At 48.0% G+C, this 13,667-nt stretch overlaps 1 protein-coding gene across 5 annotated transcripts in view; it reads left to right on the forward strand.

The window, feature by feature from the left end:
• The window catches only part of kitlga (kit ligand a), a 168,601-nt gene that overhangs the window by 76,118 nt on the left and 78,816 nt on the right, over positions 1-13,667 (forward strand). For all 5 annotated transcript variants that reach the window (XM_070901528.1, XM_070901527.1, XM_070901530.1 and 2 more), the window contains exons 4-5: positions 1,859-2,017; positions 5,242-5,404. In XM_070901528.1, the coding sequence (XP_070757629.1) occupies positions 1,859-2,017; positions 5,242-5,404 (322 nt within the window). The remainder of the gene's footprint in view (positions 1-1,858; positions 2,018-5,241; positions 5,405-13,667) is intronic.

A 13,667-nucleotide genomic window follows, 5' to 3' on the forward strand; every position in this document is an offset into this window, starting at 1 on the left:
ACGAGAGAGGGTACAGAGGAGATTTACGAGGATGTTGCCAGGACTGGAGAATTTTAGCTGTGAGGAAAGATTTGATAGGCTGGGGTTGTTTTGCTTGGAACAGGGGAGGCTGAGGGTAGACATTATTGAGATGTGTAAAATTATGAGGGGCCGAGATGGATTGTACAGGAAGGACCTATTTTCCTTAGCAGAGGGGTCAACAACCAGGGGACATAGATTTAAAGTAATTGGGGGGAGGTTTAGAGGGGATTTGAGGAGAAATGTTTTCACCCAGAGGGGATGGGGGTCTGGAACTCACGGCCTGAAAGGGAGGTAGAGGCAGAAACCCTCACCATATTTAAAAAGTACTTGGATGTGCACTTGAAGTGCCGTAACCTGCAGGGCTACGGACCGAGAGCTGGAAAGTGGGATTAGGCTGGGTACCTCTTGGTCGGCCGGCACGGACACAATGGGCCACAATGGCCTCCTTCTGTGCTGTAAATTTCTATGGTTCTATGACTATTTCGAAGAGGAGCAGGTGTCCTGGCCAATACTTATCCCTCAATCAACATCACCAAAACCGATTATCTGGTCATTGTTTGTGGGAGCTTGCTGTGCGCAAATTGGCTGCCACGTTTCCCACTATACAACAGTGACCACACTTCAAAAAGTACTTCATTGGCTGTAAAGTGCTTTGAAACATCCTTTTTAAAAATTTGTTCCTGGGATGTGGGCGTCGCTGGCAAGGCCGGCATTTATTGCCCGTCCCTAATTGCCCCTTGAGAAGGTGGTGGTGAGCCGCCTTCTTGAACCGCTGCAGTCCGTGTGGTGAAGGTGCTCCCACAGTGCTGTTAGGGAGGGAGTTCCAGAATTGTGACCCAGCGACGATGAAGGAACGGCCGATATATTTCCAAGTCAGGATGGTGTGTGACTGGGAGGGGAACGTGGAGGTGGTGGTGTTCCCATGCACCTGCTGCCCTTGTCCTTCTAGGTGGTAGAGGTCGCGGGTTTGGGAGGTGCTGCCGAAGAAGCCTTGGCGAGTTGCTGCAGTGCATCTTGTAGATGGTGCACACTGCAGCCACGGTGCGCCGGTGGTGGAGGGAGTGAGTGTTGAAGGTGGCGGATGGGGAGCCGATCAAGCGGCTGCTTTGTCCTGGATGGTGTCGAGCTTCTTGAGTATTGTTGGAGCTGCACTCATCCAGGCAAGTGGAGAGTATTCCATCACACTCCTGACTTGTGCCTTGTAGATGGCGCAATGAAGTAGAATGAAAATAGACAGTTGAACACTGGATGCAGGGTTGCATTGTGCTTCTAACCATCTCACACTGCTGCTGTCAATCAAGGATTTCTCTAAGTCTGTGCATATTGCAAGCATATAATGGTCAGGAGATATAGGGAGTCAGGAGGTGAGACACTCGCCGCAGAATACCCAGCCTCTGACCTGCTCTTGTTGCCACAGTATATATGTGGCTGGTCCAGTTAAGTTTCTGGTCAATGGTGACCCCCAGGATGTTGATGATGGGGGATTCAGCGATGGTAATGCCGTTGAATGTCAAGGGGCGGTGGTTAGACTCTCGCTGGTTAGAGATAGTCATTGCCTGGCATTGCCCGAGGTTCTGAAAGGCGCTATATAAATGCAAGTTGTCCTTTCCTTGTAAAGGGACCCCTAGATACTGAGGCGTGTAGTTTAGCTGCTTTTGTTCAACATAGGGATGACCTCATTCACTTGCTAATCTTATCATACTTATGTATCAGGTAAAAATCACGCCGCACCCGTTAATCTCTGGAGTCCTGTTTATTCTGGTTTATGTCCTCCTCTCACTATCAAGATTGCATTAAGTCCTCTTCACACTGGCTCATTTCTTTTTTTTCCCTGTAGACTGACACATGTTGGCTGCATTTAACCGTCCCTGAAATGTCCTTCAGCTTGGATGCCCTTCTCGAAAAGTTTGCCAAGAATTCATCAAATTATTTAATTATCAAAAATCTCCACCGGGTTCTGGATGGTATTCACAACTGTCTGGCCGAAGACAGGGAGGTACATAATGCCTGGTGTCTCTTTGCTTTGCATGTCTAGCCTGACAGTGTCTTCCTCCAGCTGTAGGGAGTTAGCTGGTCTCAGCGGATGGTGGGGGGGGGGGGTTGTGCCACAGACTTTGGAGCCCCCCCTGGGAGAGGGAAGACCACCGGAGACGACTGCTCCCGATGCCGATTCACCGAGTTGGATGTGAAGCACCCACGTGCTGATGTTAGCTGAAACCGTCGGCACCTTGACCCCCAGCTCGACCCCCCTCCCCAGGTCACGTGGCAGGATTTTCGTGTCTCCACCCGTTCTCAGGTGGCACGGAGCCTGGTATAGCTGCTCACTGACTGGTGTCTCCCAGTCACGGGCAGGAGCGGGGATGGAAAGTGGGCCTGGGTCCCCCACACGACACTTCCCGGTAACGGGCAGGAGTGCCGTGTCGGACGGTGACGGGGAAAGGCTGAATGAGCGGAGAGAGGCTGGTCATCGGACGCTTCCTAACTGCTCGAACTCCGCGTCTCCAGCGGAGACGGCGACCCAGCTCGCTGCCTCGGCCCCTTTAAGCCGCCGCAGGTGTTGCACTCCTTCCCTCGACCACTTCCCGCCTCCCCCGGCGATGGGAGGGGAGGGAGGGGGGGGTGGAGGGGGGAGGGCGGGGGTGGTTGCGGGGGGAGAGTGGGGGGTGGGGAGTCCAAGGAACAACCTGGAACTGTGTTCCGGGGTGAGTGGCAGGTCACCGGGACAGGCAGTAGTCCCACCCCTGCTGCACGTTGGCCGACTATTGCGTGCAAGAGAAGTTCTCGGCCTCGGTGTCTGGGCTGCGCAGCGAACTATTCTTGAAAGTTCGTTAGAAGCAACTCCCTTTCATATTAAACTTTTATATTTCCCACTCAAACAGCAGAAATGATTTTTCCCGATCAAGATTATGAGGGGGCTTGACAAGGTGGATGCAGAGAGGATGTTTCCACTGATGGGGGAGACTAGAACTAGGGGGCATGATCTTAGAATAAGGGGCCGCCCATTTAAAACTGAGACGAGGAGAAATTTCTTCTCTCAGAGGGTCGGAAATCTGTGGAATTCGCTGCCTCAGAGAGCTGGGTCTTTGAATATATTTAAGACAGAGATAGACAGTTTTTTTAACCGATAAGGGATTAAGGGGTTATGGGGAGCGGGCGGGGAAGTGGACCTGAGTCCAGGATCGGATCAGCCATGATCGGATTAAGTGAAGGCTCCAGGGACCATATGGCCTACTCCTGCTCCTATTTCTTATGTTCTTATGTTCTCAGTGCCCACACCTCGCTTGTCAGAGATGCGATCGCGGGCGCTGCAGTAACCACGACAGGTTTCCAGTCATTAAACGTATTGGCGGGAGGGCTGGGAATCAGGGGCTCCTCGCCAAGCAGGCCTCTGGGCTGGGACCGCGGCTCACCAACTCTGGTAGGGTGTGTGCCTGATGTGTCTCATCACATGACCTCTTGCCTCTCACCGCTCCCCCCAGCAAACAGTCAATGTCCACGCCCCCACCCACCCCATCTCCAATCTTTATTTGTCCAATCAACAAAAGAAAATGAAAAAAATCATATTGGCCCAGAAATCCCTGTTTCTTCTTCCCGTGGCCGAATGCCCGCCCGAGATCCCGGACTCGAGGCCTCCTCTTCTTGCGCTACGGAGCGCGTTCACGTTGGGACATCCGCAGGAGGCACGTGGGCCTGGACACCCAATCACGGTCAAGTATTTTCTCATTCGTAGTAATGGCAGTTTCGTAAATCTCCGAACGTCCTATTACTATGAATGAGAAACACCCCAAACACACAAACGCCATATAAAATATTTTAAAAAACACCTCGCATAAATACATTACAGAAATTAAAGTTGATAGAAATGTTTTTTATAGAAAAAAATAAAATTGCCGTTTTTTTTAAAAGTTTAATAATGGTTAAAAATAAATGTAAGGTAGTGGGCAGGATTTTTAAAAATAATGTGTTTTTTTAAATTTAATTTAATTATATTTTTGTATGTTTTAAAACTCTTACGCCTGTAAAAGTAAGCTATGCTTTTATCAGGCACAAGAGTTTTGAGAACATTTGCTGGGCAGGATATGGGTAAATCCCGCAATCTCTCCCTTGCAACTGTCCTCGCTCCCGATCTGCGGAGGATCTGTCAAGCCAGAAACTCGACAGATCGCAAAAGCTGGTTTTCAGCGCATGCGCATTGTGCGTTTCAAAATCGGCTTTTCCGATGCCTTCCCGGGTCCTTAGAAATGGCGTACGGATCCGGGGAGGCCGGGATTTCTGGGCCATTGATTTTTTTAATGCCCCGATGATCTTTCTCCCGGGTTTAAGAAGACGAGAATTAGGAGCAGGAGTCAGCCATTTGGTCCTTCGAACCTGCTCCGCCATTCAATCAGATCATGGCTGATCTTCTACCTCAACATCTGTCCTACACTGTCCCCACGTCCCTCGATTCCCGACATATCCAAAAATCTATCGATCTCTCAGTTGATCCCTCGCAGCCATGTCCTGCAGATTCATCCTTCATTCCTGGGGACTCCGGGACAGTCCGGGAAAGTTGGCAAGCCTCACTGGGAGTGGGCCATCAGAAACATTACCCTCAGTATCAGTTCGCGTCAACTTTTTCTTTGGGAGTATTGCATGATCCCGTTCCAGATTGATTCCTGGGATGACAGGGTTGTCCTTGAGGAAAGATTTGAGTAGATTGGGCCTAAAGTTTGGACGAATGAGAGGTGATCTCATTGAGACATATAAGATTCTGAGGGGGATTGACAGGGTAGATGCTGAGATGGAGAGTGTAGAACCAGGGGGCTCAGTCTCAGGAGAAGGGGTCGAACATTTAGGACTGAGATGAGGAGGAATTTCTTCACTCAGAGGGTGGTGAATCTTTGGGATTCTCTGCCCCAGAGAGCTGTGGAGGCTCAGTCATTGAGTATATTCAAGACAGAGATTGATAGATTATTGGACTCGAGGGGAATCAAGGGATATGGGGATCGGGCGGGAAAGTGGAGTTGAGATAGATGATCGGCCGTGATCTTATTGAATGACGGAGCAGGCTCGAGGGGCCGAATGGCCGACTCCTGCTCCTAACTCCCATATGCCCTTCAGAACCTGTAAATCTTTTGACATCGGGCGTCGAAACAGCCTCGTGAATCCCATCTCATTGAGCAAAAAGTTGAAATCCCGGCATCCTGGCTGCAGACTAACTCCCTCGCTGTTTCTGTCTAGGACAATGTGGATGAATCTGAGTTCAGTTGTGAAAAATCCGACCTGGAGCCTAAACAGTACTTCAGTTACTTCAGTGAAATCATTAGTGCGTTCCAATCAGCAGAGGACAACAGCCCCTGCGATTCTGAGGCGATCTGCAAGATGACGGAGCAGCCAGACGCAGGTAGAGTTTCAGACATTGCACTAACACTGCTGGCTCTCGGCAAGCCTTACGGTCAGCTTCAACGCAAGACATGGAGGAGGGCAGGCGGGTGGGGGAATCACAGCAGAGATCGATTGGTGCTGCACTTAAAGCACTTAATTTTTCAATAGGAGGTATGCAAGCTGCAGGAAGGGTATATTGGTCTAGGAGGGAGGTGCAATGCAGAGCAATACCGGGATAGAAGACTGAAATTATGAGGATAGAATGCACAGACTAGGCTTATGTTCCTTTCAGTATAGGTGATCTCACTGAGGTGTTTCAGATAACAGTAAAACTTTCATTTACATAGTGCCAATCACGACCTCAGGAGGACATCCCAAAGTGCTTTACAGCCAATGAAGTACTTTATTTCAAGTGCAGTCACTGTTGGAATGTAGGAAATGCAACTGCCAATTTGCACGCAGCAAACTCCCACAAATTTAGGGATAAATATTGACCAGGACACCGGGGATAACTCCCCTGCTCTTTGTCGAAATAGTGCCATGGGATCTTTTGCATCCACCTGAGAGAGCAGACGGGGCCTCAGTTTAACGTCTCGTCCGAGGGACAGCACCTCCGACAGTGCAGCACTCCCTCAGCACTGCCCTGGGAGTGTCAGCCTAATTGATTATGTGCTCAAATCTCTGGAGTGGGACTTGAACCCACAACCTTCTGACTCAGAGGTAAGAGTGCTGCCCACTGAGCCACGGCTGATATCTGATGATTACTCGAGTTGATAGGGGCAGATAGACAAAAACTATTTCCTCCAGTGGAGGAGTCCAGAACCAGCGGGTATAACCTTAAAATTCGGCTCGGCCGCTCAGGATCGATGTCAGGAAGCACTTCTTCACGGAAATGGTAGTGAAAATCTGGAACTCTCTCCCCCCCAAAAAGCTGCTGAGGCCAGGAGGGTCAATTGAAAATTTCAAAACTGAGATTGATCGATTTTAGTTAGGGAAGGGGCGTTAAGGGTTACGGAACCAATGTGGGTAGACAGAGTTAATCTACAGATCAGCCTTGATCTAATTGAGTGGTGGAACATGCTTGAGGGGCTGAATGGCCCCTTCCTGTTCCGATAGCTGTGAGGTAACGAGAGATAAACAAATGTGCATTTGCATTGCTAGGTTCGCGTTCATGCGAAATGGGTCTCCATCAACGTTACACCCAGTCCCTTCAGACCGCGTTTTACAGACCGCGTTTTACAGACCCAGTCAGGCCCATACACCATAACTGCAGCATTGGTTGGTTCCAAGAGAAACGGCCCCACCCCACACCGACACTCTGGGTAGATTTCCAACCTACAGCCCAGGCATGCAGGTGACACTGCGAATCGTTGTAACACCTGTTATACAAATTGTCTGACACTCATTCCCATTCCGTGGAAATTTAAATCTAGCGTGAAGTAGAGATTAAAAATAATTAACCTCGACGCAGTTTGTTAGGAATGAAACACAAGCAGGTTTATTTTATTGCAAGGGAGGGTCAGCCCCTGCTGAGCTCCTCACACTCGCTCTCCCCGAACAAAGAACACACAGGGTTTTTATACGGTTACTCAGCCTGTAATGACCGGACATTCAATACATGAGATATACATTGATTTGAATGGACACAGGCCCTTGTCACTCAAGGTGAAAATGGTTTCTATCCCACCTATTCCTGATACCGTTCCCCTATTGTATCTTTGGGTGTTTATCTTATCCCCCTGTGCCTGGCTCTGATTTGACCTTTGCTCGTACTGAGTACCGTTTTTGCTGATGTGTCGGTTTGAGACATACCATCCCCATGTTATCTCTTGTGTTAGGACAGAAGGTCCGCAATGCGGGGCCTTGAGACATTCAATACAGATGTACAGTTCTCAACCTAATTCTTGTTTCTACGTGTTTAGTTTGTAAAGGCTGCTTTTGATTTTACTTGCACGTACTCGCTTTAGTCCTTTATTCCATGTCTGATATGTCCAGTGTGACCTATTGGCCCACTTCAGTCCCCCCTTTTGGTGATTTTGGCTACCCTACCCAAGCTGACCAACTATGCTAACTATCTGCCTTGGGTCTGCCGTCCCCACATCGGTGATCAGCCGAAAGGTTTTGGAGGCCCAGTGCCTTGGGGTTAGATAACCCCCTCATCCTGCTGTTCCTCTAGCTACGTACAACGTTCCTTCACTAATGCTTTAGCTCGAAGCCGGTTCTTTCACGTAGCGCAATCCCTGCATGTTGCAATCAGCCAGCCTATCACCAGTTAACTGTACAATCACCAGTACGTGTGATATTATGCCAATCCAGGGGTGTTGGTTAACGTTCATTCCCCAATCCCAGGCTGACATATACCACGGGACCTTCTGAAGGCCCCAGTTCACCTTGTCTCCTAATTTCTTTAATTCTAGTTCTAGGAAGTGGTATCACATTTTCCCGCAGGGGATCTTTAATATCACTTAAATCCTCCACAAGATGTGGGAGTGGGGCCACCATGTCCTCCTCATATAACTCCAGGTCTGCCTTTAAATCAGTTACATTTCGAGTCATCACCTTCCTTGTGTGGAAATTGATCAATCTGGTCCAGCCAATGCTAACTGGTACCCGTGAGGTGAAGCAGAAGTTAGGTTTTGGGTTGGGGCAAATCAGGTCCCTGTAGTTGTAAGCCTGTTGGTTAGTCACCACACAGTACTCGCCTCTGCCCCTGTATATGGAGTGTGTTGGCTCAGTCCAGACTGGGCTAGATTCTAGTACACAGCCTACGGTCCGGTTGAACCCACACCCGTTCATGCGATCCCTTCCTACTGGGTGTGGACATATGGTCATACTCCCTACCCGGTGACAGCTAGAGCAGGAGACGCCTCGCTTGCTCCCATTCATTTTGGTGGCGTACTGGTCCCTGGGGTAATACCGGAGGTATTTGTTTCCCCGGATTAGTCACAAGTTTTCTATGTCATACTGCGGGTATGGGCCTTCCATTCCAGTCAATATTGGGATCACAAATACCAGCCCCATCAATGTTGAATGGGATTCCACCCCCCCCCCCCCCCATTACCAGGAAGACTCGGGTCATCCCCTTCAACGTACATGCCTCTAGCTTTCCGATATGCTGGGCGAGGGAAAGCAAGTGTGTGCTGTTTACCCAATCGGGAACCTTCCCTTGCTCGCTCATCCTCCCCTTGTTGGGGTATTTCAGAGAATTGTTCTTGCACACAAGCTAATTGAAACAAGCTAATTGAAACAATTCTTGCTATTGAGGGAGTGCAGCGAAGGTTCACCAGACTGATTCCCGGGATGGCTGGATTGACATATGAGGAGAGACTGGATCAACTGGGCCTGTATTCACTGGAATTTAGAAGAATGAGAGGGGATCTCATAGAAACATACAAGATTCTGACGGGACGGGACAGGTTAGGTTCGGGTAGATTGTTCCCGATGTTGGGGAAATCCAGAACCAGGGGACACAGTCTTAGGATAAGGGGTAAGCCATTTAGGACTGAGATGAGAAACTTCTTCAGTCAGAGAGTTGTTAACCTGTGGAATTCCCTGCCGCAGAGAGTTGTTGATGCCAGTTCGTTGGATATATTCAAGAGGGAGTTAGATATGGCCCTTACGGCTAAAGGGATCATGGGATATGGAGAGAAAGCAGGAAAGGGGTACTGAGGTGAATGATCAGCCATGATCTTATTGAATGGTGGTGCAGGCTCGAAGGGCCGAATGGCCGACTCCTGCACCTATTTTCTATGTTTCTATACTGTGTGCGCATTCATCCACATAAGTTATTCCCGTTGTATAGCCCCCCCCCAGCCATCCTTTCCCTCGTGTTGTTTCCCAGAAAACTGAAATCCATCATTCCGGAGCTACAATTTAAATGCACAGTTTTCCCAACCATCACAGTCAATGTCGCCCGAGTTGCTGTAATACAGGCCTTGTTGCTTCTTTCGGTTGGCCTGCACAGCTGTTTGTGTACACGATTTTACTTCTCCATCCCTCGCGAGCGGAGTGTAGTAAGCCATTGTGATCGTGATTCCCACCAGGGTCATCCACATCCTCGCATAGCTTATCATTGTTACCTGTGGGTCATAAAGAGCAATTGCCCTGGGGCTGTCCGCTTATTGATTAGTGAGTTTCTTCAACTGTGACCAGTGTTTCCACCGTCCTTGTCCATGTATCGCTCGTGAGTAATATTTCGTACGGCCTCTCCCATCTGGGGGCGAACCCTGACTCCTTATTAATCAACCTAACCATCACCTCTGCTGGTGATCCCAGGTCCTGCTGTTTATCCAAGCAATCTTGTTGGTCCCTAACCAATTGCCGTACCCCCTTGAGCTGCTCACTGAGCTCCATGACATACCGCCTGACCCTGTCCCGGAGGGGTCCGAGATCGACCCCACCGGTCACAATCCCCTCCGGTAACCTCATGGCTCCACCAGTCACCAACTCGTACGGTGTGAGTCCGGCACTTCGGTTCGGGGTGGCTCCCAGCCGCATCGAGATTGTTGGCAACAGGTCTGCCCAGGATCGACCGGTCGGTTGGATCGCCATCGCCAGAGCTACTTTCAGGGTTCTATTCATTCGTTCCACCATTCCCGAACTCTGCGGGTGGTATGGTATGTGGAACTTCTGCTGGATGCCCATTACCTTACACACCACGTGAAGTGTGTACCCTGATCTGAATCTACCTGGATCGGTATTCCCCACCGGGGAATGACTTCCTCGGCCAATCGTTGCTGTACAGTCGTGAGTGGCAAATGCCTCCACCCACCTAGTGAACTGATCCACTATAACTAGACAGTATTTCTCACCATTCCGTGCTGTAACGAGTGGCCCAGTGAAGTCAATCTGAATGTTTTCCCACGGGCCCCATGGTCGGGGCTGGTGGCTCATTCTTATCTTTACTGCCCTTCCTGGGTTGTGCTGCGTGCATGTAATACATTTCTGACAGTACTTGGCCACCTGGCATCCCAGTGCTGGCTAATATGTCCTTACTATACAGTATAAATGCACACGAGGCCCATACTTAAGAGAAGGTCACTCTGTGACCAGTTACCTTTATTACTAAGACCTCAAGAAGCTTCCCCTTTTATTAACTGAAAGTCCAGGTTAGGAGTGTCTCCCACAAGTTCACCCCCTTGTGGTCAATGTTCTCAAAGTGTACAACTTAGGTCAGCTTATACATGGGTTACAATGATAGTTGAATACATGACACTGGCTACCACCATTCTTTCTGTAAGCTCGCGATCATGGCATTGCACCCCCGGTGGTCTATGCCGTCGTGTAGTTCCATCAGCATTGTTCTAATACACTCGGGGGCTGGGCTATGACTGGATCATCACGCCTCCATACATCGTCTGCACCCAAGATTCCTCACAGGCACTCCCATTCTGCTTTTACCTTTTCATCTGTATCGGCGTGTAACTGTTTAATGTCCCTGAGCGCTAGCGCACAAACGGATTCTGCGTCTGGGTCCAGGTGCTCAGCTGCTTCGCGAACAGCTGTGTCCACAGCCTCATTCCCTTTCTGTACTTCATTAACCACTTTCTGGTGAGCTTTCACCTTCACCGCCGCTTGGGCAGGTTTCATAGAGGCGTCTCGCAGTAGTTTAATTCTTCCTTCATGTTTAATTGCCTGGGGAGTCCTCCCATTCCGGCACACTACAATTGTGGGGTTCTCCTTGCTCCAGAAATCCTTCTGCAGGGTTTTCCCCAGTGTCTCGCACTATTTTGAGGGACTTGTCTTTTATTATTTTCTTTTCAATTTGGTGAAAGTCTCATATCCGGAACTAGGGACATTCACACTTTGAAATAACCAGAATTTCATCATGGCCACAATGAAAGTCTGGTTTTAATTGGTTAATTAACCTTAATAATTCCAATTAAATTCAGACCAATATTTTTTCCCATAGCCAATATGTTATTAACTAATTACAATACAGAGCAGATAAAATAAAACAAAATAACACAGTAAGTTACATCAGTGTCTGTATTTTTTCGGATGCCTTTCCAATGAGCTGTAAAAATACTGAATTAGTTTTTGTATTTAACAAACTTCACACATTTTACACAAAGGGGAAAAGAGGACGGAGCTTCCCTTAGCGTAGCTCTTATGCAGGCTTTTAAAAAAAGGAACACTAAAGAAGATGGTGCTTTTTAAACATTCAAATTGATTTGCTTGCAATAACCAAATTCAAAGGACTGTGCTTTGTTATGATTCAAATTGATTTAAAACAAGACCACGCATTTTTTTGGTAATCCAATGAAAATGTTTAATTTGGTTTTTTTTTAGCAACTGTAACTTCAAGGCTGAAGTTTTATCTTTTGTTAAACAACCCGTCTTTTGTACGTTTCATAGTTCCGTAAATCAAAATAAATCCACACCTTTGTTTCTAACTTAAAAGCTAATTCAATTCTAGGTACACAATGAACATTTATTCATACTTTTCCAGATACAGAACAGCATTTCAGCCACCTAAGAACTCATGTTAAGAGTGGAAGCAAGTCTTCCTCGATTCTGAGGGACTGCCTATGATGATGACAACTTTACAAAGGGCTAAAAAAGCTTTCAGCTCCATGTCCGAAAAGTGGGGCAACTAAAACAAGTATACAAATAACCTTCCGGAAGTACTAGGGGACCGAGGGCCTAGTGAGAAGGAGGAACTGAAGGAAATCCTTATTAGGCGGGAAATAGTGTTAGGGAAATTGATGGGATTGAAGGCCGATAAATCACCGGGGCCTGATAGTCTGCATCCCAGAGTACTTAAGGAAGTGGCCCTAGAAATAGTGGATACATTGGTGATCATTTTCCAACAGTCGATTGACTCTGGATCAGTCCCTATGGACTGGAGGGGAGCTAAGTGTAACACTACTTTTTAAAAAAGGAGGTAGAAAAAGCGGGTTATTATAGACCGGTTAGCCTGACATCAGTAATGGGGGAAAATGTTGGAATCAGTTATTAAAGATGAAATAGCAGCGCATTTAGAAAGCAGTGACAGGATCGGTACAAGTCAGCATGGATTTATGAAAGGGAAATCATGCTTGACAAATCTTCTAGAATTTTTTGAGGATGTAACTAGTAGAGTGGACAAGGGAGAACCAGTGGATGTGGTGTTTTTGGACTTTGAAAAGGCTTTTGACAAGGTCCCACACAAGAGATTGGTGTGCAAAATTAAAGCACATGTTATTGGGTGTAATGTACTGACGTGGATAGAGAACTGGTTGGCAGACAGGAAGCAGAGAGTCGGGATAAACGGGTCCTTTTCAGAATGGCAGGCAGTGACTAGTGGAGTGCCACAGGGCTCAGTGCTGGGACCCCAGCTATTTACAATATACACCAATGATTTAGATGAAGGAATTGAGTGTAATATCTCCAAGTTTGCAGATGACACTAAGCTGGGTGGCAGTGTGAGCTGTGAGGAGGATGCTAAGAGGCTGCAGGATGACTTGGACAGGTTAGGTGAGTGGGCAAATGCATGGCAGATGCAGTATAATGTGGATAAAATGTGAGGTTATCCACTTTGGTGGCAAAAACACGAAGGCAGAATATTATCTGAATGACGGCAGATTAGGAAAAGGGGAGGTGCAACGAGACCTGGGTGTCATGGTACATCAGTCATTGAAAGTTGGCATGCAGGTACAGCAGGCGGTGAAGAAGACAAATAGCAAGTTGGCCTTCATAGCTAGGGGATTTGAGTATAGGAGCAGAGAGGTCTTATTGCAGTTGTACAGGGCCTTGGTGAGGCCTTACCTGGAATATTATGTTCAGTTTTGGTCTCCTAATCTGAGGAAGGACGTTCTTGCTATAGAGGGAGTGCAGCGAAGGTTCACCAGACTGATTCCCGGGATGGCAGGACTGACATATGAGGAGAGACTGGATCGACTGGGCCTGTGTTCACTGGAGTTTAGAAGGATGAGAGGGGATCTCATAGAAACATATAAAATTCTGACCAGACTGGACAGGTTAGATGCAGGAAGAATGTTCCCGATGTTAGGGAAGTCCAGAACCAGGGGACACAGTCTAAGGATAAGGGGAAAGCCAATTAGGACTGAGATGAGGAGAAACTTCTTTACTCAAACCTGTGGAATTCTCTACCGCAGAGAGTTGTTGATGCCAGTTCATTGGGTATATTCAAGAGTGAGTTGGATATGGCTAATGGGATCAAAGGGTATGGAGAGAAAGCAGGAAAGGGGTACTGAGGTGAATGATCGGACATGATCTTATTGAATGGTGGTGCAGGCTCGAAGGGCCGAATGGCCTACTCCTGCACCTATTTTCTATGT

This window comes from Pristiophorus japonicus, chromosome 15 (genome assembly GCF_044704955.1).
Source record: "Pristiophorus japonicus isolate sPriJap1 chromosome 15, sPriJap1.hap1, whole genome shotgun sequence".
Lineage (NCBI taxonomy): Eukaryota > Metazoa > Chordata > Chondrichthyes > Pristiophoridae > Pristiophorus > Pristiophorus japonicus.